Raw genomic sequence first — 26,190 nt, 5'->3', positions numbered from 1 at the left:
AGTCCCTTGTGTGTGTGTGTGTGTGTGTGTTCACATTCCTCAGTCGATCATCAGTTCACTTAATCTTGTTTTAAAGGTCTGTAAGTCTGTTCAGCTCTCGTAGCGTCAGGTCTGTCTGGTTTTTTACTGTTCCACCATCAAACTGTCAACTACTTTTGAAAGCTGTGTTGGCGGCCTTTGAAACCTCTGAGATGGTTTCAATTCCATTACGCCAAAAAAAACCCCAAGAAAAACCAGGCAGCAGCAACACCTGATGGCTTCATCTCAACGTAAACTGTGAACAGCCCTGTAGAAAATTAAACAGGCATATGAAACTGGTTTCCTCTGCCAACTCCAGCTGTTAGTGCATCAACTCTGGTTGATTATTGTCCATTTTAAATGGCTTTTCTTCCCCTCTACAGAACTTCACCTTGGTTTTCAGGAGATAGTCTATATAATTGCTCTGTCTATCATGTTGGTTTCCCCGGTTTGGAATTAGAAACACATTCAACAAGAGTTAATACATGATCTGACAAGTTATTGAACAACTGGGCCCAGTTGTTCAGAAGTAATCTCATCGGATTTCGGCTATCGGATTGGATCAAATCTTCAAAATGGGTTGTTCAAAAGAAAAAAAGGATTCTGAAATCGGATTAGATCACGTAATCCAGTCTTGGTTTTGATCTGGATCAAACCTTCAGTATGTGTTGTTCAAAACTTTTTAGTAGGATTGGGATACCTTTGACCCAAAAAATCAGGATTATCCTGATCCCAGCAGAAGGGTGGATTCAGGGTGGATTTCAGGAACAAAATGTAATAAAACTTTAAAATTGGTCAAATAATACAGCATTTGTATCATGTAGTATATATACATTTATTTATATTTTGCACTTGATTTGTTTAACCGTTACAGTTATAAAGTAGATAAAGTAGACATTAGGCTACTTATTAAGCTAAAAAAAGGATTTTATCCCCATAAAATAATCCCCCACACAGCTGACAATATAAAACAAAAATAATATATTTAATTTTAACTGTCATTTATCACTGTATATTAATTACAGTGACACAATCATCAGAGATGAACCAGTCAAAAGTAGTTTCTAACAATTGCATCCCTTCAAAAAGCTGGTCTCTCCACAAAAGAACTCTGAACGTTCTTTATTTTGTTAACTATTGGACATTTAGCCTTTTTATGATTTAAAACACGTGTTCAAAATATCCACAATGTAGTTGTGAATAATGTATATTTGTTTGTTTTTATTAATTTGTTGTGGGTCAGATGAGGGGTCTGACTTTTTAAAAGAAATTCAAAATGGAAGGGGATGTTTGTATTGTTTTATTGTGCTGTTTTCTGTCTCTTCAAATAAAAACACTTAAAGTGACCCCACACTGGCTATTCTACCTGTTGCTCTTTACATAGCTAGTAGCCTACATTGTGATATGTAGTCCGATTTAGAGCACTGGTAATCCGGATTTGGTAATCTTGAAAAGTCTGTATCTGGATAAGGGTGATCCAATCCAATGCTGCTTTGAAAAACCGGCACAAAAGTAAGATGGATTACCTGATCCTGGATAGCAAAACATGGGATTTCCAAATCCGGATCATTCTGATCCAGATTAAATTTTTTGAACTGGGCCCTGGAGATTAAAATATGAGTTAAATGTCCATTTTGATTCGTTGGAAGATCAATTAATCATGCCTATCCCTAGTTCCAAATAGACAAACGCTGTGTTAGGAAGCCACAAGTCACAACTCATAGCAATCAATGCAGATGCAGTTGCTGCTGTTCAAGTTTCTTCACTTCAGGCTGTGGTAACATAGGAGAGTGGTGGAGAAGCTTGACTGTGCATTATGAGGAGACTTCAACAGAGGGTGCATGCGACCCTAAGGAGCAGCTTTCTGTTGAAGAAGCACATCACAACCCCCAACCAGAACACACTTCATGTTATGAATTAGATACTGTCAGATTTTAGACACGTAGAGCAGCTAAGGAAGATAAGGCTAGATAAAAGAGACCCAAAAGGCTTGTGTATGCAAGACTCCAGCATCACTTGTCTTTCACCCAGAGGACCCCAAGAGGACTGATAACTCCCTATAAAGAGTCTGTATGTAACTGGTGTGATCATCATTGCCTGTGCAGTATATTCATAACAAATAACCTGTCTGACATAACAAAATGATAAAAAAAACAACAACACCCAACAACAATAAATCATTACCTTTATTTAAAGACTAGAGTTTTGACTTCTTTGAGTTAACAATGAGATGATTTGTGTAAAATGAGTTGACATGTAATTAGTGTGAGCTGACAGACCAGTGGGCGGTGTCTAATGATCGCTCTCGTACCCGACCAGGTTGACTTGCAGGGAAGCCAGTCAGAAAAGCCTTGGCAGCAGTACCACAGATTCAGAAAGTGGGCAGTTAGAAAATCCAACAAAAATAATTAGCTGAACTCCTGAGCAGAATGGCAGCATTACAGCAAATCATTTTAATGGGGTTTGGCTGTTGGAATTTGATTTATGCTCTAAATAACAAGAAAACTACAGGTAATTTAGTTCAGCATTTGTTTATACCACAAACTTCTATGACATGACTGGCCAGAACACATACAGTAATCAGAATATTGGAAATGATTATCAAATTTCAGGAATTTGATTTACATTATTCGGCATAGAAGGGTAAAGAGGCAAAAACAAAGAGCTTCCCTTTAAGCTTTTAAATTACATGCTGCAGCTACTTTGCATTCAATGAAAACATGTCAGTTCACCAAAGGAGGAAGAATTCAAATAAAAAAACCCACAACTAACACTCAGGCAGTTACAATCTGCCAGGCAATGAGGCTTATGTAATCCAACAGTCTCCCTCCAACCCTTCTGCAAGGTCTTCTCCCGTCTCTGCTCCCATAACAAGAGGGAGACTCCAGGTCTGGGTTCATCATACCATAACCTTACACTTTTTAGGCTAAAGTAATCATTAACAGCCTGGAGCACCATAATGGGAGCGGAGAGGGGAGACAGAAGGAAAAACAGAGTCTGGTGATAGTTCTCAGTATCAGAGACAGTGGCCAGTGCGTCTCTGTTGGTGTGTTGAGAACAGAGCCAGGTCTTTCCCAGCCCACATTGGCAGGGGCGGGTTAGACCGGGCGTGACGGTGGCAGTAGGCGACTGCACTGGCCTTTCTTGATGCCGCTGGTATGCAGGGTGTTAAGCAGGAGGGAGGGACATTTACATGATGACACAAGGCGCACGACTTTTGGTGATCTTCTGCACAGGTTTCCCATCGTGGGCTTTCTGGATTGCATCCAAGATCTGCGGCAGGCAGAGAACAAAAGCACATGCATCAGAAATTGTCTGTGGTATAACTTACTCTTTATATACACACATGTGTGAGTTAGTGTGACAGAAGGTGTAGGCTACTCACGTCCTCCTCATATGGGAAGCCACTTGTCTCAAACTTGGAGAAGACCAGCTGTCCATTGATTTGAATCTCAAAACTGCCTGCACATTGAGAGAGTATAAGATTAGCATTACCTCCACACTCACTGGAATGAGCACCTTGCACACATAACGTTACACTAGAAAAACATGGAGGGGAGATCCAACCTTCACCTGCTGTTGTAGCTTTCGTGAGCTTGTGATAGGGGGGTCCACTGCCTTTTTTTTTACCATTTTAGATAACAATGACTGAACACAAACAGAGATGAATAATTCAACTAAGGTGTAGCTGTCGTCTGGCTATGCTGAAAACAACATCAGTCAAAAACAGACAATAAAAATGATTCCTTTCAGTAGAAGAAGAAGACACTGTTCTATCTTGAATCCACATCATGCAAAAACAGGGTGTAAAATTTATGACTGTAATGGCAGTTTGAGAACTCAAACAGATGTACAATTTTATGCTGAGAGTGCACATCATAAACCCCCATCACTGGTTCACATATCCTGAATTAGGAAATGGATTTTGTTTCTTAGTATGGACACAGTTCAGACAGGTAGAGCAGTAAAGACAGATAATACAAATTTCTAATCAGATGGGAATTTGAAACAAAAAACAACATAAAGAAAGATAGCCAACACATCAAGACCAGTCACTCAAGTTTACCCAGTAGTCCCTTGTGTGTGTGTGTGTGTGTGTGTGTGTGTGTGTGTGTTCACATTCCTCAGTCGACAACATTACTATATCGGACAAATAAAATGTTGTGTGTAGACATGATTTCTGCTGTAACGATACTTACTTTGCCTTCCTACGAAGCCTGACACCTCCGCATCGGGGAACTCAGCGGTGACAACCCGCGCGAGCTCCTGATAGCGGGGCCCGTACCCTCATCCGCCACTAAACAGAGACAAGAATTGAATATCTGTTAGATATTGATAATTTTCAAGCGAATTATTGCAGGATATATAACGTTATCTTGCATTATCTGGGTTGCTACCAGTACTGGACAGTCACATAAAACAAAGACTGGCAGTACTAGCTTAGCTTAGCTAGCCTGTTAGCTAGTCAGCTAACGCTAGCTAATCGTTACCCAAGTTAAGGACTAACTTTAACTAAGGTTTCTAAGACTGATACAACCACAGAAAAAGCTGAAGCTCATTCAAAAAGAACTACATGAATGCAATATAATGAATATAATGAAAGATATAGCTAGCTACCAGTATTCGACTCTGACTTCCACACCCATTGTTGATACTCTGGTGGTGTATCGAGATTTCAGCTGTTTGTGCAACAGGAAATGGGCAGAGCGTGAGGCGCCAGAGTCCTGTCAAGTCAGCAGCACTTATCTAGAATAAAATCGGAAGCAAAGCGATTTGTCTTCAAAATAAATGCTTAAAAATAGCCACTCTTAGTACAGGGACTTCCGATATGGCCTTTAGGAACAGGTGTGTCACGGCTATGGGTTTAACTTTTTCAAAATAGCAGATATCCACCCAAGCTGTAAATTATATGTTTTGTGAATCAGTCTTTCTATGTGTATTTTTGGTAGTCCTGTATATTTGGCAACTTAGGTTACTTTGGCTACATGCCGTGAAAAGGGCATTAGAAAACAAAACAAAAAAGAAGTAGCCTATTACAGATTTCTCTTACATATAATCTTTATTTTTATTTTGTAACATGAACTTTTAATTTCTCATAAAACAGTTGCAGTCCACGTCCGTCTGGTCTGCCATAATCGTTTTATTTTGAAATATATAACAGGAAGTGTTATTTTCATTTTTTTTTCTAACTTGGCGCTAGTAGGCAGCAGGACGAAAACCGGCATGGCCGCATTCCAATAATATTTGGGGCCTACGCCCTCTCTGCTGTGGCCTAGGCTACTTCTGCCTCGCTCATTCACTAAACTCAACTCACGAGTTTCACCCCACATTAGCTGCTATGTCATATTCGGGCCATTAAGATTTTGATTAAAGCAAATTAACTCTATGCTCCTTTGAGACACTTTCTGGGTAGATCTGTTGTAACTGTGTGTCCCTGTAGCTCAGGGAAGTGAGCATGGTGAGCATACTGTCAGGATTAGGGGTTACAGTTTTTTAATATAGACCTGCAGACATCTCCCTCCTAGTTTGCATGTTGGTTTATCCTATTTTTCTATTTTTTCATGCCCAATGTCCCATAATTCTAGACTCATTAGGTACAACAAGCTAATCCTCAGTGGTACATGGATAAAAAACAGCTGCATCTCTCTTAACTGCTTACTGTGTTTTGTGGTGGAAATTATATTATACCATTCTATTTCTCTATGCATTAAGCACTGTCTTAATCCTCTGTTGCTTGCGGTACTTTTCTACTGGCTTGAAACAATGGCTACTGTGTGAAGATGACCCTGGAAGGCCAAACAGTAACCAGTTCTAGCCCGTTTATCTTTGTTATGCACAGATGCACCCAAATCGCATAATGTTTCAAGTATAAGAATGTGTCGACTTCTCATGACTCAGCTATTTCTACTACATGATTATAAGACAGGTGGACAAAACAGAGGGGTTCGCCCTTTGCTGATCACACACATGGTGTGAATGCAAGTCTCTTGTATTACAGAAAACTTCCACCACATGTTTGGTAAATGATAAAAAACATGACTACGGCACACTGTCTTGTTCTCTTTAAGAATAGACTGTGGACCTGCTGCTGAGAGGTGTGGCTCTTTGCTGTCAGAGTGTATGTCCACTTCATGTGTGTCTCTGATTACTCATTACAGACAACCTTCAGACTCATAAACAAATAAAACATTCACATTATCCACCACTCCTTTATGAGCAAGCTTCACAAAGCTTCAAGCAACCTTCATGTCACGAGGAACCTGGAAGCAGTAGCTGAGGACGGACTTGGCATGTGAACAAACTATAATTGGTTAATCTATACTTTTATAAGATACGGAATATGAGATGGCTGCCAGTGAACTGTCAACATGTAAGTGGTCTTTTCTCACATCTTATATCAGCAGCAATACTTGTGTTATGTGATATCAGTGCTGAGTTTGGCAGCTTTAACATCTGTTATGAGGCTATGAATTCATCCTAATTATGAATTTTTTCAACGTTACGCCAGGCAGAATTCGTGTCATCTGTAAAGCCTCTTCTTAGCGTTTAATTCAGTAGACTTGCTTTTATGTTATTTTTTATCCTATTATGTTTTTCACTATCATTGTTTTTATCCTCTGTTCTTATCTTTTCTCCTTGTCACGCCTTGTTGTTTTACTGAATTTAATTTATTTTAGAAGGATGATGTTTGCTCTCATGTGATTGTTAAAGCACTTTGTAAACTCTGCGACTGAAGGCTGTTGTCATAATTTGTTCAAATTACACTATGCAGTCAAAACAATACCAGCTCAATGTACTTATCTGTCATTTTCAAGCCTGTGTATCATTTGTCATTGTAGTCTGGTATAACACAGTGGCACCATAACAACCTGGAGCATCAATTTGTAGAAATGCCATCACATCAGAAACTCATCATTATATTACAGCTTAACTTCTTGATTCCAATGTGTGCTATCATAATATCATATATGTGACTAATGTCTTGTACAGCTTGGTTGTTGTTTGATCAAGGTGTGTGTGCATCTCATATCATCCTTATTCAAATATGCATGGGAATATAGCAACCCATTAGAAATGGAAATGAGATTCTCTAGGCCAGTGGTTCTCAATGTGGGGTCCAGGGACCACCAGGGGTCCTTGAGGGCATCCCAGGGGGTCCCCAGCAAATTGATGAAGCGTTAAACATTATTTCATTTACAACAACAATTATAGAATGTAGGAGACTGACTATTTTGATCATAGTTTCACTGTTATCTCTCTCCCTACAATACAGATAGTCATGGAGTTCTGGACAAAATCATATCTAACAATAAAATATTCTCAGATTTGGGTCCGAGGGACAAAATCGCATCAAATGGGGGTCCGTGGCCCTAATGTGGACTAAATTAGGGGTCCTTGATATGAAAAAGATTGAGAACCACTGCTCTAGGCAACATAACACAAGCTTTAACATCCAAGAGTAACCCATCTCTCTCTTTTCCTCTCTTCCTATTTCTGTTTTCCTCTGATAGGGGACGGTTGCTGGAGATCTCACTTAAAAATCGTCCTTCTCGGTGGCAGAAACTCTGGAAAGAGCTGCGTGGGGAACGTTATCCTGGGCAGAGAGGAGTTCGTCACCAGGGAGCGGACCACCTGCTCCCGGAGGGTGGGCGTGGCGGCCGGGCGGCGGCTCACGGTGGTGGACGCGCCCGGCTGGTGGTGTGACTTCAGCGCCCAGGACACATGCGAGCTGGTGAAGAGGGAGATCGTGGGCAGCGTCTCTCTGTGCCAACCGGGCCCGCACGTTTTCCTGATTGTAGTCAAGGCGAGCTCGTTCTTCTCAGGAAAGCGTCGGAGGGCTGTGGAGGAGCACCTGGCCCTGCTGGGTGAGAGGGCGTGGGGCCACTGCGTTGTCGTCTTCACCTCCGCCGGCCGGCCCGAAGGCACGAGTGTGGAAGAGCATGTGAAGAGAGGCGGGGAGGCCCTCCGGTGGCTCAGCGAGAAGTGCGACCACAGGTGTCACAGTGTTACCCTGAGGAGTGATGCTGCAGGTACTCAGGTCACGGAGCTGCTGGAGAAGATACAGGCACTCGTCACAGAAAATGGAAACAGGCCTTTTGAAATGCAGGAAAGCGTTTTAGAGGCGATTGCAGAGAAGAAGAGAACGGCGGAGGGAAGAGCTCAGCAGAGGTTTATGAAGATGAAAAGACAGAGATCACTCCTGCAAGGTAAGTTCATTATGATCTGTGAAATGTGTTGCTTAGTTTGGCCATTGAAGTGGAAATCTGTGAAATCCTGTTATTTTTGTTGTCAATCAAACAATCAAACACCTGTCAATCAAACAGTGTGTCCAGTACTGTGAAGTCTTTTTCTTTGATTTCCTGTTGATGAAGTTTGAGTTTCTGTACTTCACAGAGAAGTTGCGCCTCCTCTATGATATCAGGATTGTGCTGGCTGGAGCTAAAGGCTCAGGGAAGAGTTCAGCAGTGAACAAGATCTTGGGCAGAGAGAGAAGCCTGGGACTCAGGAGAACAGCCCAGTGCCTGATTGGGTCAGGATCTGTGTTTGGAAGACGGGTTACTGCGGTGGACACACCCGGCTGGTGGATGAACTACTTCAGCAAAGAGAGTCCCGTGTTTGACCGGAGGGAGATAGCGCTCAGTCCGTCTCTCTGTCCCCCGGGGCCCCATGCCGTGCTGCTGGTCATTCGTGTGGACAGAGCGTTCACAGAAACCTACAGGAGAGCGGCGCAGGAGCACCTGGAGCTGATCGGTCCGCAAATCTGGACTCACGTCATCCTCCTGTTTACTTTTGGCGACTGGCTGGGAGAGACACCTATTGAGCAATACATTGAGAGCGAGGGAGAGCCTCTGCGATGGCTCGTCGAAAAGTGCGGCAACAGGTATCACGTTCTCAACAATAAAACTAAAGGGGACGGATTTCAGGTCAGAGAACTGATGGGGAAGATAGAGGAAACGGTGGCTGGAAATAGTGGCTGGCATTATGAAACTGAGGGGAGTGAAAGCCAACAGCTGGAGGAGAGGATGAGGACAGAGAAGGGCAGAGCGGAGCAGAGACTGATGATGAAGGAGAAACAAAGACAGATGGCGAGGTCTCAGTTGGGTGAGTCAGAGAACACATTTAAAAGTGACAAACAATGTCAGTGTGATCTTGTTTTACACATGTACTAATAAAGAATATTTAATTCTGCTAGGTCACAAGATGTTCAGTTGATGTCTGTTTAGTTTTTTGTCATAGAAGGACCAGAAGGACTTGCTCATTGTCTTACTAACAGATTTGTGGAACATTTGTTTCTAACAGAGAAGCTCAACCCTCTCCCAGAGCTGAGGATCGTTCTGGTGGGCGGCAGAAACACAGGCAAGAGCTCATGTGGAAACAGCATCCTGGGCAGAGAGCGGTTTGATACAGAAAGCCCAACCAGTTCTTGTATAGAAAAACGAGGCAAAGTCGGCGGTAAGACGGTGGCAGTGTTGGACACGCCGGGCTGCCTGTCAGTGACCTCTGACCTCCTGATGACTCCTTCAGCCTGCAGGCTTACCGCCGCCCTCCTGGTCGTCAATGTGAGCTCCTCATTCACCCAGGCTCACAGGGAAGCCACGGAGAAACAGCTGGAGATGTTAGGAGACGAAGCGTGGGGCAGAGCTTTGGTCCTGTTTAGCTACGGGGATTGGCTGGGCGACACGAGCATAGAGCAACGCATTGAGAGTGAGGGAGGCCCGCTGCAGAGGCTTGTTGAGCGGTGTGGGAACAGATACAGCGTTCTGGACAATAAAAACCGGGGGGATGGAGCCCAGGTTAATGAGCTACTGGAGCAGATAGAGGAGATGCTGGTGGAAGAAAGGCTGGCTATTCTCCAGAAAGGGGATCAGATGGGGAAGAGGATTACTTTGGCACGTGAGCTGCGGCTGGATGGAGCGACACAGCGTAAAGAGGATTTAAAGATGCTCAGAAGACCCAGAGATCAGCAGTACCATGACTGTAAGTATGGCTAACGTACGAATGAGAAGTTTATTCCACATCAGACAAAACACTTTGGACTGAAAGTTGTAAAGCAATGGCACTTTTAGAGCATCTTACCCCTTGAAACAGGATGTTGGGACGGGGCATAATGTGGGGAGGGATCATTCAAAAGTGGTTACTGGTACTAGATTGTCAAGTCAGATTGTAGCCATCAGAATGTATGTATTTATGTATGTATGTATATATATTTTCTGTATTTATGTTGTTTATGGATGATGGGTTGAGGGGAGAGGGAAGAGGGCAAATTGATGTTGCATACTAAATTAAATGACAATGTATGTGACAATGTTTAATCGCCCTGTAAAAATATCACAATAAAGAATTGGTCACAAAAAAAGAAAGTGACCAACAGGTGTAAACCGATGGGACAGCAGTATCTGTTTGGGAGAGAAAAGCAGTTTTATATGATGGGAAGGGCAGAGAGGTGATAAAAATCTGTGATATTATTGGTTGGAATTTTTATGGTACACCATTTACACCATGACGTTACCACTAAAAATGCACCATTTTCCAGGAAGGAAAATGAACGATGTTTTGAATATATAAATATAAAAATATTTATTGTAATTCTTTTGGTATATATTGTTAAATAGGTAAATATGATGACATGGAAAATTAGCTAACAAGGTGAAAAAGTCATTTTTAATTTCATTGTGAGTTGAACTTGTAATCATTGTTGCCGACATGCAATCACACCAACGTTATTATTTCCTCTACAGTGAGTGAGGCAGCCAGTTCGGCTAATCTTCCACCACTAGACTACCCAGAAGGCCCGGGTGCCTGTGGTCAGATGGTGGCACTGCCAGGCACAACAGGAGGGAGGACAGCATCAGGCCTCAGCATCCTGGACAGAGACGGCTTCATGTCCAGCATAGCCTCTCTGCTCTCTGGTCCTGAGGGGCCGAGGCGGGCTGTGGGAGGCAGACAGACCTTAGTGGTAAATCTCCCAGACTGGTTCCCTACCGGTCAACCTCACAGCCACGGGACACTAAATGGTAAAAGCCAACTGCGTCCGTTCTCTCCCACACATCAAGCGGTGGTCTTTGTTTTACCTCAAACACAACACAGGATGCTGGTGGAGGAACATGAGGATGTCTCCGATGCGCGTTCCCTCTGCCGTCCCGCGCTGAGAGAGAGGACTCTTAGGAGGCTCACCGAGTCGGGAGGCCTGCAGGCGCTGATCGACCAATGGGGGGACAGCAACTTGGAGGAACTGGAGGCCTTCATCGACTCCTACTTTGAGATGGTGTGGGAGCGAGCCATGGGTTCGTTTCAGACGACTGAACCCGACTGTCCCGCCGGCGACGTCCCAGAGCAGGAGGCTGAGCCTGGACAGGAAGTGCTATCATCCATTGACAGGAAGCTCTCCAAGCTAGACCTCCTGGAGGAGATCCAGGGGGATCTAGCAGAGCTGAGGCAGAGTCTGGAGCACAGCTGGAAGGCCATACAGGACCTCCGAGACAAAAACAATGAGGAACAGGACCCCAATAATACCTGCTGATACAAGAGAATCGAGAATCAAAGATGGAGCAAATTACATGGAGTAAATCCTTATTTTCACATTGATGTTTTCCAGCTCAAACATAAAACAAATATGCATTTTCCACTACTTTTAAGTCATGAATGAGTCAAACATTCATTCTTTGACCAAGAGAGGTCTAGATTTTTGTTCCAGTATTTCTCCACAAGGGGGAACTCTTGGATAAGAAGGCATTATGCATATAACGCTTGTTCCACTGATCCATCAGAGTCGTTTTCTTTTTTTTTTCCTTTTTAAATCTTGCAATGACTTAAAGTGGATTTCACGGACAGTCACAGTATGACACACAGAAGAATGGAAACTGACTTTGAAGAATAATGGAATAGTCTTACGTCCGATGTAACACTTCTTCAAAACAGAGACTCAGCAGCAGGGAATGTCTGTTTTGTTATGATCGAACGGAGAAGACACAGGACCCAAGTGCAGATGAAAGAGCAATTTCTATTACATAAGCCTACATCTGTTTAGTGCAGGGACAGGAGAGAGTGTCTTCAGGTGCTGCAGACAACCTCAGGTTTCCATCAGATGAGGCTTTACAGCAGAGAGAGGACAGTAGACAGATAGAGGAAGGGATAAAACTGACAACGGAGGAGAGAGAGAGAGGAGTGTGTGTATTTGTTTTTCTGATAAGTCGCTCGCCTTTCCAACCAAATGATTCTGTACAGCTTCTTGTACAATCATCATGAGGTTTGGTGAAATGTGGTAGATATTGTGTGTGTGTTCATGTGTGTGCGTGTGTGTGTGTGTGTGTAAGAATGTCCACATGTGTGTCTATGCCTAGTTACAGCCAGACTCCCTCATCTCCAAGAATCCGAAAACAGTGGCTGAAAACAGGAAGCTGGTACAGGCTACCATTTTTCTTCGTAGAGAAAATAGACAATCTGTGTGGCTTCGATTCAAAGCCTTTTTCAGAATTTGTCAAGGGCCTTCTGCGATGAGTCACACAAACACACACACACACACACACACACACACACACACACACACTACTGTAGAATACAGAAGCTAATAGGGTTCTGGCAGTGTAAACACAGTTGAAAATCCTCTGCAGTCAAGGTCGATTTGAGGTCCACTAAGATGGGGAAGATAGAAAGGTAGAAAGGTTAAAAGCAGGTAACAGTTTTTTATGGGGGATAGTTGTTATATCTTCATAAAGTTTCTTATCCAAAACTGAAATCATCAATGGTCTGTTCTACTTTTTTTTTTGTATAGATATTACATCTCTACCCAAGTCTGATGTGTTTATTCCTTCCTCACAAGCAATAAAATTGTGTTTTCCTTCTCTCTTTTAAAGCTGCACTCGGCAACTTGGCTCCAAATGGCAGTGACAGGTAACTGTTTGAAATAATCTGAACTTCAATACCCAGAAATCCTGTAAGGTGACATCAGTAAACTGCACACAGCACGCTCATGTTTACCAACCTGGAAGGTCTGTGATCGCTTTATACCAAAGAATATCGCAGGAATGAGAGAGGCAAAAGATCTAACAGTGAGTCCAGCGCTCACTCTGGAGGCAGTTTTTGATTTTGCTCTTAAGTTTCGATCCGTCACTTCCTAAACCTCCAAACCTGCCACCAGAAATCTCATTTGGGTAAACAGGGTGAATCAATGGCGTCTCAGTTAGGGAGGGATGGGACGCTGCTCTCTGTTGCTGCCCCACTTTGTGCTTTAGGCTGATAAGACAGGTGTATTTTTACATTATAATCTTGCCTATAGTCTTTTCGGTGCAGGTTATTACAAAGTTTTTCTTTTCCTGCTGCATATCGTCCATAGTGTTGAGGCACTCTGAGAGCTGTTCCTGGTGTGCACCCTGAAAGCTCCCGTAATCGAGTGATAAATGTGATAAAAGACAAGAAAAATTGCAACTGTGGGGATACAAGAGAAGGACGAAGACATTTGAAGAACGGACTTAGCGGAAGCACAATAGCAAAAAGGGTGATTTGTCGGCAATCATGGTCTATTTATCTCTGTCAGTCTTTATCTCGGGCTTTCTCTCTTTGCATTATCCCTCTTTGAATATCATTACTCCTTCAATCCTCTCGCCCCTCTCCCTCCTGTCTTATCATCTATCTTCCTCTCTTGTCAACATGTCATTCCTCCACTCTATTCTCCTGCCTCTTGTTTCTCCCTGCCCATTCTCTCTCTCTATCTCACCTGCGCCTCTTTCTCTCTCATCCCATCATCCCATCCCCATCCTCTTTCTTTCTTTCTCTCTGCAGTTCTCCCCCGCCCCCCCCCCCACCCCTCTCTCTCAGATCGAGTCGTGAGCGCTCAGCCCTCCCCTCTCATTAAAGGGGATCTGCAGCTCGGGAGGAACTGAAGAGAAAGAAATGGATCTCTCTTTCTCTCTCTCTCTCTCTCTCTGTCATGGCGGCCGTTTGAGAGACAATTCTGAGCCAGCATCCATCTCCATTAGCGGGACAGCGCAGCGACCGGGACGACCCCCACACCACCCCCACCAACCCCCCCGCCACCCTGGATCACGTTTCACCGCCTGCTATTTTTCCAGGTGGAGAGAGAAAGCGAGAGAGAGATAGAGAGAGAGAGAGAAAGGGGGTGAAGGGTGGGAAGAAGGAGAGGGAGGAAGAGAAGGATGATTTAGACCTGGTGCAGAGGAATCATCCATCCTCCACTTCCCTTCACGCTCCATTAAGATGCTCTCCTGAACTTCTCGACCCTCTCCGCCCCGATAAAGAAGGCCTCTCAACGTGACTGTTGAGTGATGCTGATTTCACAACAAGTGCTTACATTGTTAGCCTACAATTAGAGTGCGATGCAGAGTGAAACAGCTATATCAGATGATGTCATGTCAGTACACGTCAGGTTTGCTCTGCTGCCGCTGGCTATTGGCCACGCTTGTGTAATACAACCGCTGGGAGGCTCCGTCTTAATCACGGGGAAACTGAAACTTAATTTAGGTCAATGCTATGATAAACAACAGCGAGAGGCTTTGGGGATGCCACTGGGAATTCGGGCATGGAGGGTATTCAAGGGATTTTACTGAAGAAATTAGATATTCCTCGTGGTTAGGCCCCAGTGACTGTAACAATTTCATATTTATGCCAACTAGAAATTCCAACTACTATCAATCAAGTGCACAAAGGACATTAATGCAGAAGCTTGTGGCCTCTTCACGTCCCTGTTACACTATCCCACTTTTTTCTGTGGGAACAATTTCACTGGAATGGCCCATAGGAATAGTCTAAATAAGTCTGGGCTTCAGTGTGTAAGGGGGTAAAGGAGTGTGTGTGTCAGAGATAAATCAGGTGTGTTTGGCTTTGCTGCCACCTGGCCTGGACCAGGGGCTGCTGTTAGACCCCTTCTCACACACACACACACACACACAGAGAGAGAGACCCCCTCTTCCATCTTCCCAAAACCACGACTGTCATTGCGCCCCCCTCACCAGGATATGGCGGGTCGGGGAAAACCTCAAGGGCAAAGTTCAGGAAACAATTAAGGGAAATAACTGTGCACCGCTGAGGCGAACCCCAGTTCCATGTCGAATATGTGTCTGTTTCTCAGGCCGTTTCACTCGTTAAATCATTAACCCTGTGGCTGGAGCCCACAATAGAGGAAAAGCAGCCGCCTGTATGTTAAAAATTTAGATGCCATCTGCTTTGCAAGTGTCAGCCGCTGTTACAGAGAGGGGATGAGAGGAGAGTGCCATTCAAATCAATGGAGGCCGGGTTTGTGGCTTGACCCTGAAGTCCATTTCACCTTCAGACATTTGGCTGCCAACAACTTCCAACCAGGCTGTGCCATAATAACGCTTGGACGGCATTTTATCAAACCAATATGTCAGTAGCACTTAAATATGATATTTAATGTGGAGAATAACTTCTGAACATGTGTTCTTACAATATAATTGCTATTTGTGTACAGAATTGCTTTGGAACAGCAATCATGCAATCAGCATTCACGCGCTGGAAACAGGTTTTGGGTTCCGCACATGTATCTGGTCATTTTTATTTAAAGATTTTTTAAACTTTCAGCGTGTTTAGAGGTTAAACACATCGTTGCGGATGGTTGAAAACCTTGTTTCCATTTGGTTTTGAAATGTTTTCATGAGCCAAAGAGGTCAAAGAATTGTCTCAACCCGCAGAGGAACATAAAATCCTTCAGTTGTGAAAACATGAAAATTGCCCAAATTGGAGATGCAAGGTTTTCACCAGACAGCGACGATATGCATGCGCTTGTTTGCTTTTACACATCAACGTGCTCATACAGTTTATTAAAACATCATTGTTTAGTAGTGGCTACATTTGAGATGTGTGTGTGGCAGGCTGTGTTCGCTTTCACGCTCAGCATTATATTTGGATAAAACACTTTAATCACATGCAGCTAAATGATTCTGCAGCAACCAGCAGCCCACAGGTCTTTTCCAGGGGAGGAGAATGTATGATTCAGCGGAGAAGCCTCAGCTCTGCGGCTGGAATGACAAACAACATAAAGGCATGTAAAGTGGCTGCTGGGATGCACGTGTGTATGGGGAGATTTGCGATGGCGGTTGCTGGAAAGGGAGATCATGGAAATAAGAAAAAAGGAGAGAAAAACCAGGAGAAGGAATAAAGATTTCATGTTTAGAGCACTTTGGATCTAATAGATGACCACATACGTGCACACATGCAAACACACACGCATGCATATACACACACACACACACACACCAAGAAAGTTTATTTTCTGTCTGCTTGTTGAGGATTTCCAGGACATTAGCAGCCAGCCATGTATGCTGGTTGACTGAACATGACCGGCCCACACAAGGTTACGGCTCTTGATCACTGCCAATGAGACGAGCAGCGCGATGGGACTGCCACGTGCAAACAGCTACACACCAAACACACACACACACACACACATACAGATACACAAGCTACACCTATTAACCATGCCTGTTGTTGCGTGAAGTAATAAAAACCAATGAACAAGATGCGGGCAAATGCACACGTGGACACCCGCATACACAGACACACAAAGTGATTAAGCTATTGAATTAAAGCTTTCATCGCTCAATATTATTTAATAGTATTGAGCTGTTTGTGGAAGTCCAGAGCTTGGGAAGATCACATTCTGGAAGGGAAGGATGCTCAGAGGAAGGGAGAGGAGAGGATCAGGTTATCTGTGATCGCTATTCAATACCATCCAACCAGCTAATCGTATTACTCCTTTTCTGTGCCCTGCTGTCAATGCTCATCCTTGGGATGCTCTTAGTCAACAGCTCACTTTTTTTTTACTACTTTTCCTTTTGCCTCTGCTTTGCTCTATATTCCTCTTTTCATTTGCCTTCCTACCCTGTTCCTCTGTTTCGATTTCCCTCTTGGCTCTCACGTCCCTCTCTCTTCTTCTTCCAGGTGCTTAAGAAGTCAAACAGTGGCGGCCTTTTAGTCTCTGTGGTTATAGTGATGTTCCCAGGACACTCATACAGAGCAGGGGAGCTTAAAACGATGGTCTCCTGGCCCGATTCCCGTGTGCCGCATCACTGACATTAAACTCCTTTGATCACATCCACAGGAAGTTCTGCCTGTCTGCCAGAGACAAAAACAGTTACAAGGCAAATGCAAAGTAAATGACTCTGCCTGCAGTGGTATTATGCAGACTTTCCATTGCCTCTATTTGCATAAACACCCAGAAGATAATTGCAGTTCTCCTATTTGAATATATTTGAATGACAATTTGTGCATCATAACAATGGCCTTTCTGATTGATGCCAACAATACACAATGCATTTATCAGCTGAGGTGCCTGTCACACTTTCTCGGAGCCCCCGGTCTCGATCGACGTCAAGATTTCCAACCACCCAACACCATCAATATTCCATCACCATCACTATCACCTTGAGCAGAGCAGCTCATCCATTTGGCTGATTAGAGCGGTTAAGTCAACCAAGGCAACCAAGAGGGCAGAGGAAAGCAGTTTACAGATAAGAGCTACTTCTCTCTATTAAGGTGCATCATAAATTGTCTGATCAGTGGCATTGCCTCGCTTCACTCAAGGGAGAGTAATGGGTAAGGGATAAGGAAGCTGTTACTCGGCTGCAAAGGCCACTTTCAAAACCATTTAAAACATATTTGCCTATGCAGTCAGTCTATATAGTAGCCAGACCCTTTCTCTTTGTAGTCCTATAACTCATAAGTGGGTCTTCCTCTAACTCTAACTCAGCATGTTTTAACGTCCTGAAAACATTTTAGACACTGAACTGAATTATTGGTGGAGGACTTTTACAACATAGTAGATGAAGTGCTGGGAATTCCTAGTGCTAAAGTAGGTACTGGCATATTCTCCAATGACATTCAGTCAGACTGCAGCAAACAGAGGAGCACTGTCCATATAGTCCTCCACACTGCAAAAAATATACATCTTAACAAGACATTTATTCTAGTACTGAGTCTTAAAATCGTATTTTTCTCAAGACAAGTTAAGCATCTGCCAATGGGATGAGATAATTTCACTTTTTTCTAATGTAAATCAACTTGCTTCAACAATTTCCTTTAATCAAATGTTATTTTCTTGATAAGTGGAGTGATCTGCCTTGTTCTGCCTTGTTTCAAACAATGACACTTGTTTCTAGAGAAATTCCTGCACCTGCATTGGAAACAGTGGAATTATCTCACCTTATCTGCAGAGGATTTCACTTGTACTAGGATTGTAAGACTCAATATGAGACTAAATGACTTGTTAAGATGGCCATTTTTCGACAAAGAAGACATGATTTACAGTTCTTTCAGGATCACCTGTGTAAACACAGGTTCTTCCCACACGATCCCCTGCATCTTTTGACCGGTGGTTCCCAGCTACACGAGGGTCATCTGTTCCAAAGGGGGAAATGTTTTACAACCGGGTGCACCGGGCCGCAGCCCTGTTTGCTTTCGTGCGGCTGCCTTCCCACAGTGACAGCAGGGGGGCCGGGGGGGGGGAGGTTGAATCTGGAGGGGGACATGGTCCGACCGCCAGCCATGTGGAGACAGACACAGGAAGAGCAGCGAGGGCGTTTTTACGACGCCCCAGGAACGTGACACCGCACCTGCTTGCCGATACCAACGTCTGACCCCGGTTTGTGTCTGTCTGGATGGTGCTGGTTTTCGTGAGATATGAGGGAGGAGGTGTTTAGTGGGTGTGTGTGTTGGATCACTGTAGACACGTTGAACCCTCTCTGGAGGTATGACACAGCGGCTTGACCCAGATGCTTTACTGCGCCCCTGACACGTCCCGTGCCATCTGGGACAGACGGAGAATACAGAGCACCAACCTCTGGGGCCCGTAACTCCTGCAGACCCACGGAGCCTGTCAGGAAATCTGAGCTTTCTGACAAGATGTGATACTCTGGCACTTACATATATAAGGTCATAAGAACACGAGGCAACAGTAAACAAGTCATCCCTCATGAATGATGCAGCCCCCGTCTGGGCCAATCCGTAACAAATATATCCTCTTGTTAACACCTGTAATTATAGCGCCCCTCTTGGACCAATCAGTGTCACTTTGAAAATGCTGGAACATGGTGGCAAGATGCATAATTTCCCCAAGTTTTGTCAAAATACGATCAGCGATGTCAGAGAAATTACATGTGAAACAGATGAACAAATGAAAGAACAAGCTAGTAACTGAATGAATGAACAAAAAAACAGTAAAACCAACAATGTAGCAAACCTCTTGGACTCATCAGTGTACTTTTGAAAATGCTGGCACGCAGTAGTGAGATTACCTGGTGTCCAGCCCCTGTGAATCAAAGGCTTTAGCACTTTTTTTTGCATGGGGATTCATAGCGGTCTGGACGCAACCGATTGGTTGGTGCTTGTTATCAAAATCTTTGACCAATCACAGCAGCAAAGCAGATGGACGTAATTTGGAAACTTCTCAGAGTGAACTACAATCATGGTGGCGTTCATGTCCGAGGTTTTAAACATGCTGATTGTTCTTGTTTTAATTCATCGATGCGATTAAGGACTGACGAAATCCAGCTAAATCTAGGGTTAGGGTTAGGGTCCAATTCCTTTGCCATTTTGGTAGTTGTTGTCTCTCTGTAACGCTCATCATAAGTAGGTTTGTCCCGACTACATCAACCATCCAATCAAGTATGTCAGACAGTATCTGTCTGAATTAACCGCCGGTGGATAGGCTTACGTCCAGACTGTTATGAATCGCCATACAAATTCAAAAAGTGCTAAAGACTGCAATTCATGGGGACTGGAAATCAGGCAAGTAGTGATGCATCACTCACATTCAATTTTTGTCAAAATCCAAACAGCGGATGTACAAATGAACAAGTGATCAAATGAATGGAAGGAGATGGATCCATAGTTGAACCCCTAAGTGCCCTTGTCCCACCTGAGCCTTATGGTGTACAGTCTGAGCTATAGGGTCCAGGTCACTTATGGGTCTTCTGCTATCTCACCTCCTCACAGATGTGCAAGTATCACTGGAAATATTACGCTTTGAAGATCCCCGCACAACAGATGAGAGGGAAGCGGTATAATGAAAAGTCTTGGATTTTGTCTCTCTGCTTTGATTTCCTGCAGAGCCGTCTTTTCAATAAATTGCTCCTGCAGTCTGAGGAATCTGACAGTGTAAAAAAGGCGTAGTAAACATGACTCATGCCAGCGCACTACCCATGGGGGACAGTGTCTTTCACACACACAGACACAAGGACACACTCCCTTTCTATTTTCCGTATGAAAATAACAGAGGGAGAGATTAGGAGTGATCTGTGAGTTTGACATCCTGTTCAGAGGCTCACAACACAGTGGAAGTCATTAATCACTCGTCTAATTAGCAGGGGAGTTCATTTATACATAACTCATTCACTTAGCAGAGTGTTAGGAGTAAAAGGGGTGGTAAAAAAAAAAAAAAAACTCTGTCAAGCTTCCTTGGAACATCTAATACAGTCCGAATATTCCTGCAAAGCTTCATCATTATAATTATATCACCAGGGAACATTGTTCTTTCTAGAGAAGCCACAAGACAGACGAATCCCCACCATCATATTACTGGCCAAATATTTAAAACCATTGATTATAACTTGATCCTGTCTTGGATTTAACCAGGAATGTGTAACTGAAAAAGTTTAGCATGCTCAGTTGGCATTTACAGTCAAATCCATTTTATCTGAAGATATGTGGGGGCTTTTTTGTAAGGAAAGCTTTCTGGTTCCGATAATAATGCTGTAACAAGGGCAGTTAAATGGCTCTGATGGGATCATCTGCTTAGAAATCCGTTTTTATTCCCCTCTTTGAACCTCTGACATCTGAGCTGAACATTCACGACTTAAGCAATCTGTCAGAGTTAAGGTAAACCAAGAAGAATTAAAAACAAACCATGAATATGACAGCATGAAAATGGCTTTCTAGTGAAAAGTGTATGTTCCCCTCCAGCTTTGGCTCGGCTCCACCTTTCAACATGTACTTTCTGTGGTTTATACTTGCAAACGATTTGTGAAGGGTGAACGCAGCTCCTCCCCTAGACTGTACGGGAACTATATTTCTTGTTTTTAGATGTTGCGCTGTGTAACCAGTCACAGGTGATGCTCTGTTCCCTACTTGGCAGTCTGTTAGGAACATATGGTGTCCACTCTCTCAACTCAATGCTCTGATCCCCTATCCCCCCTCACCCCCCCACCCATTCCCTCAATGCATGCTGGGCCGTAACTTCGTACAGTGGACATCCAACTCTGAGATCAGCCTCCATCTGTCAACCCAACAGCACAGAGATAAGAAATCACTGTGCTGTTGTAACTTCATACTGGGAACGCACTGTCCTTAAACTACTGCAGGAGACGCCTCTTGTCTTCACCAGACTTAGCTGTGTCTAAAGAGTTACAACATCTGTGTTTTATATCCACAAGCGATGTATTAAGTGGAAGAAATCCTGTACATTCCTCCAGTTCCAATACTCCAATACTCAATTTCTGTCAGATCTCAAGCCAAATGTTTTTTACCACAGCAGGTTAACCTGACTATTATTCGCCTTAGTTTTGCAATCAGGATGTGAGCAACAGCCAAGACATGATTGATTTTGTGGATGACTTCCACTCTGTATTTGTCCAAAAATCATTCCGCCACGTTGGTTTCCTGAGAGTTCAAAAACAATATTTTAGTTTGGAGTAAAACTTCCTCAGTATCATTGACAGGTCTGCAGTCAAGACCACCTTCGTCGAATCTGAGCCAATTCCAAGGTCAGGTCCAGTCAAGTTCAAAACTGTAGCAAACTGAGTCCTATTCAAGACCAATTAAGACCAAAATAGGCAATAAACAGTTCTATTTCTTTCCAAATGTATACATAATTATGATTAAAGAGTTTCTTAAGGATGAACAGAGATGTAGATCTATCTGTAGGAGCTCTGCAGTTCAACACTTCAAAATCCAACTAATCAATGCATAGGATTTTGACTAATCAATGCATAGATGTTTGAGGCCCATTACATACACAGGTTTCTACAGGTGAAATGCCTTAAATTGTTTGTAGTGCTGGGAGAAAACCAAACATCAATAATATTTTTTGTATAGGCGTGAAAAAGTCGAGTCCACATTCAACAGTGGCCCCAAGACAAGTCTGAGTCAGAATTGGCATGAGACCGAGACAAGTGTGAGACAAAAATTTTTTTTCTCAAGACTCAAAACTTGACAGTCTGACAGTGTCTCAAATAATTTTTCATGAGGAATTTCAATGGTCAGGGCTTATTATTAGCATGGTGGTCATATGTATTTAGATGTATCAGCTACAATACGACCACTTGCTGATCATCACATACAGCCGAGTAACAACTAAAACGAGCACTAGAGAACATCGGCCCATATCCAGGCAGGTTTTCTCCTCATGTCCGCACAAAAAAGCCAATCCAAACAGTTGGATCCCCGGTGGTTTCATGTGTTGCTGCACTTTCTCCACACATTTACACCATAAAGACTTCAGCCGGGGGGCAAGTCGTCTTCATCAAGATTGTATTTTATTAGTGACCTTGCAGACTGACGTGACATTTCTTTTCGCTGACCAATCATATGGCTGTAAATGTGATATGTACAGAGAATAATACATGTATCCTACCCAAAGCCTCGTCAGCATATATCCATATATCCATAACACTACTTATAGAGCTCACACTCAGAGGACATTTTCTATTTCTGGCCTGTTGGATGGATACATTTCATCCATGAGTTGTAGTACATCTCTGTTACACTGTTGTCAAAATCATACACATATATCAACACCAGGCCTGAATAGTGTTAAATCATTCTTAGCATCTATTTTAATCTGTACAAATTAACCTGTCATTTCAGATAGTGTCAGTTAAAAAAACACAATACTTAATTGACTTTCAAATACTTTCCTGAGTTTGTCTTAAATTTCAACACCTAGATACACTGTCCTGTTCATGCAATGCAATTATTGACAATCATTACAATCAGTAACCCATCAAATGACTCAGTGATGTAGTATAAACTGAACTCACCACTGTGAGTTATACAGTCGGATAGGTTTGCCTGCTCTTGCCACCTGTAGGCTTGTACACTGGTGCAGCTTAATTTCTGAGGCAATTCTTGGCATGCTCCCATCCTATCTCTGTATTTATATTTTGCAGAAAAGTACTGGTCAATACTCTGTGCGCTCTCAAGATGTTTTTATGCTTTCTGTACATACAGAGACTGGAAAAAGGATGTTTATGTATTCTGCGCCTTCAGCCTGGAGAATGTTCCTCATTGACTGAAAACTTAACGAGTTAATCTCGCTAAATGCTTTGAAATCCAAAATGAAAGAATTGGAGGCTATAATTCATTGGAATGTCACTGTTTTTAATTAACAACTTTCTCAACTGTGTAACAGATTATTGTTTTTAAATGTTTTGTTAGTTTATGCTGTATTTTGTATCCTATGCTTTTATTGTAGTCTGTTCTGTTCCTGTATTTGTTTTAATTGTAGTCTGTCTGAAACCATTTGTTTTTATCTGTGCTGCTGTCGATATTGGCAAAAAGAGGTTTTTAATATCAGTGGGACTTCCTGGCTAAGTAAAGGTTAAATCAATTACAATTCTATTTTTGCAGATGGGGCTACATCATATGAAACAGTATGAAAATGAAACAGCACACCTTTATGATGACCCCTGATACCTTTGATTACCTGCACACCCATGGTAATATGGCGGCTTAATTGAGATGGTAGTGATAATGAATGGTAAATGTTAAGATGCAAAGGACTAACCATCTTAATTGAATATCTAAGAAGCGTGTATTGATGGAGCAGTGTTGCTTCAGAGGGATGCCAGGTCATCAGAATGGGGGTTAATCAGGGGCGTTGTAGGGGCGATCTCAAAGGAGGATGTAGGAAGTGGGAAAATTGATGTGGCCCGAGATCAATATTCGAGAGCATTCGGATCTCAACAGTGTAACTGAATCACCCTGTGGCTGCTGCTGCTGCTGCTGAGGGGCTTCGGCCTCCACCTCCGCTGAGCTGATGGTGGTACAGGTGTGGAGAAGGTGAAAGTGGCAGGGTCAGGGTGAAGGGAGATGGAGGATGGAGGTGGGGGTGGGTGGGTGGGTGGGTGGTGGGGTGGAGCAGTCCAATTCTGGTGACTACAGCTGCTTCATTGCCAGATTGTCTTGGATCAATATCCATCAACACTGGTTTTCAAGTGTAAAGGCTAAATACTTCAATGAGCATCAAACGCAATTACAATACTTAGACGTGCATTAGTGGCTTTTGAGTGGTCTCACAAAATTTAGCATCATCTTGACAAAAACAATAACAGCAACAAAAATAAATATCTGGGATGCCATGCTTTAATGGATAGATTTGACTCCAGCATGTCCCGCACAGTAGGTTTCCATGAAAAGAGCCTCAAGCCATTTCTCAGATGGAATTGCAAAATATAGTACAACGTGGCAGAGTCCTTATGAAAAACAACCATAGTAATCCTATTATACATTTTTGAAGGATATTATACAATTATTATTATAAGTCCCTATAGGAATAGAAACATTTTTTGAAAAAAAAGGCACTTGAAGTATGATAAAGTCTCTATAAACTCACTATTGCGCACCACTATAAATCCTTATAAGAATATTGTATGAAATATGTATATTATAATGATTTTTGTTGGGGTCAATATTAATTCAGCCTATTCACATTAATTCAGCAAGTTCACATGACCAGACTTCTCTTTGGGGAAGAATAGCCTCATCCTTCATAGTTAAGCCTCAGTATGAATTATCAAGTATGTGAGTGAACAGCTGTCCTGAGCTCAGCCGAGACGCCCTCGTGTGGTGAGTGATGATAATGTGCAGGAGGACTGAACATCAGAGTGCCGCCGCCAAACTCCTACATGCTGACTGATAAAACCATGTTTGGACATGGATGTCGTTAGGTAATTAGCCAAGTAGCAAAAGAATATGTATTACATAACGCATAAGCTTACAAAGTTTAAAAAAAAGAAAAAAAAAAAGAAGAAGAAGAAGAAGAAAAAAAGAAAGGGAGATGTTTTATTCAGATGGGACAACAGGTTCATCAGCTTTTTCATAAGGAGAGAGAGAGAGAGAGAGAGAGAGAGAGAGAGAGAGAGAGAGAGAGAGAGAGAGAGAGAGATTGCGTTACGGTATATTAACCTATAGTCTATAATTGTGCCTCAATCGATTCTTTATCGATTCCATATTGCTTTGGGAACATAGCATTCCAGTGCCATGCCAATAAAGGTCATTTGAATTTGAGAGAGAGAGAGAGAGAGAGAGAGAGAGAGAGAGAGAGAGAGAGAGAGAGAGAGAGAGAGAGAGAGAGAGAGATCATATTTATTTTAGTGTAAAATATTTTTCTTATAGTTGATTCCATAGTCATGCCAAATGATGCACATTTGAATTTGAGAGGGAGAGATGGAAATATATAAAGACAGAGAGTGAGAGAGAGAGAGAGAGAGTGTCAGAGTGTAATTTTGTTGAATGAGGGGAAATGGACAACTGTATGGATGAAGAAGAGTAGCTAACTGGATCGCCCATCTGCTTTCATGTGATTGACGTTGTTCCTAATTCATTTTTGTCACCTTATGCTTTGGCAATTATGCGAAACCCCCCCACGTGAGATTAAAGCACCCATTGGAACGGACTGAGAGAGAGAGAGAGAGAGAGAGAGAGAGAGAGAGAGAGAGAGAGAGAGAGAGAGAGAGAGAGAGAGAGAGAGAGAGAGAGAGAGAGAGAGAGAGAGAGAGAGAGAGAGGGGTGGGGTGGGGGTGGGGGTGGGGGGGTGACAGGATAGGTGGTATACTCTTACTGCAGAAGTATCATGGGTAATAAACTGGAGGGTGGACGTGGACGTGCAACCCCTCTCTCTCTCTCCTCTCCTCTCCTCTATCTCTCTCTCCCTCGCCTCCTCCGCAGTGCACTAGCTGAGCAGCACTCCGGACAGGACGGTCTGCTGCTGCTGTGTGTGTGTGCATGCGTGTGTATGTGTATGTGTGTGCGTGTACGGAGGGGGGTAACCGACGCATCTGATGCGACTCCAGTCCAGAGGTCCCGGACAGACGCATGATGGGAGACGCGCCGCGGACTCATTGATAAAATCCCTGGCACTGGAATTAAAATGAGCACTCCTGTTCCCCAGCTCGCCTCCTCCACATAGCGCTGCCTTGTGTATAA

The 26,190-nt window shown here is 43.2% G+C and overlaps 2 protein-coding genes across 2 annotated transcripts; one reads left to right on the top strand and one right to left on the bottom strand.

Moving 5' to 3' along the window:
* Positions 1 to 2,186: 2,186 nt before the first annotated feature.
* Positions 2,187 to 4,739, bottom strand: LOC139664580 (migration and invasion enhancer 1-like). Its single transcript, XM_071543464.1, has 4 exons — positions 4,636 to 4,739; positions 4,218 to 4,315; positions 3,404 to 3,480; positions 2,187 to 3,291 (listed from the first exon to the last, which is right to left on the bottom strand). Exons 1-4 carry the CDS (start codon positions 4,662 to 4,664, stop codon positions 3,208 to 3,210), a joined length of 288 nt encoding a protein of 95 aa, XP_071399565.1. The 5' UTR covers positions 4,665 to 4,739; the 3' UTR covers positions 2,187 to 3,207.
* A 1,624-nt stretch (positions 4,740 to 6,363) lies between these two features.
* On the top strand, positions 6,364 to 11,539 carry LOC139664510 (uncharacterized). The gene is made up of 5 exons (XM_071543364.1): positions 6,364 to 6,388; positions 7,530 to 8,225; positions 8,413 to 9,120; positions 9,319 to 9,996; positions 10,758 to 11,539. The coding sequence occupies exons 1-5, from the start codon at positions 6,364 to 6,366 to the stop codon at positions 11,537 to 11,539; spliced, it is 2,889 nt and encodes a 962-aa protein (XP_071399465.1).
* Positions 11,540 to 26,190: the final 14,651 nt, after the last annotated feature.

The sequence above is a fragment of the Centroberyx affinis genome, unplaced genomic scaffold, assembly GCF_046629955.1.
Source record: "Centroberyx affinis isolate AG114_WGS23_722 - 3 ecotype Tasmania unplaced genomic scaffold, CSIRO-AGI_Caff_v1 ptg000238l_1, whole genome shotgun sequence".
In the NCBI taxonomy this organism is placed as follows: domain Eukaryota; kingdom Metazoa; phylum Chordata; class Actinopteri; order Beryciformes; family Berycidae; genus Centroberyx; species Centroberyx affinis.
This window is presented reverse-complemented; position numbering and strand designations above follow the sequence as displayed.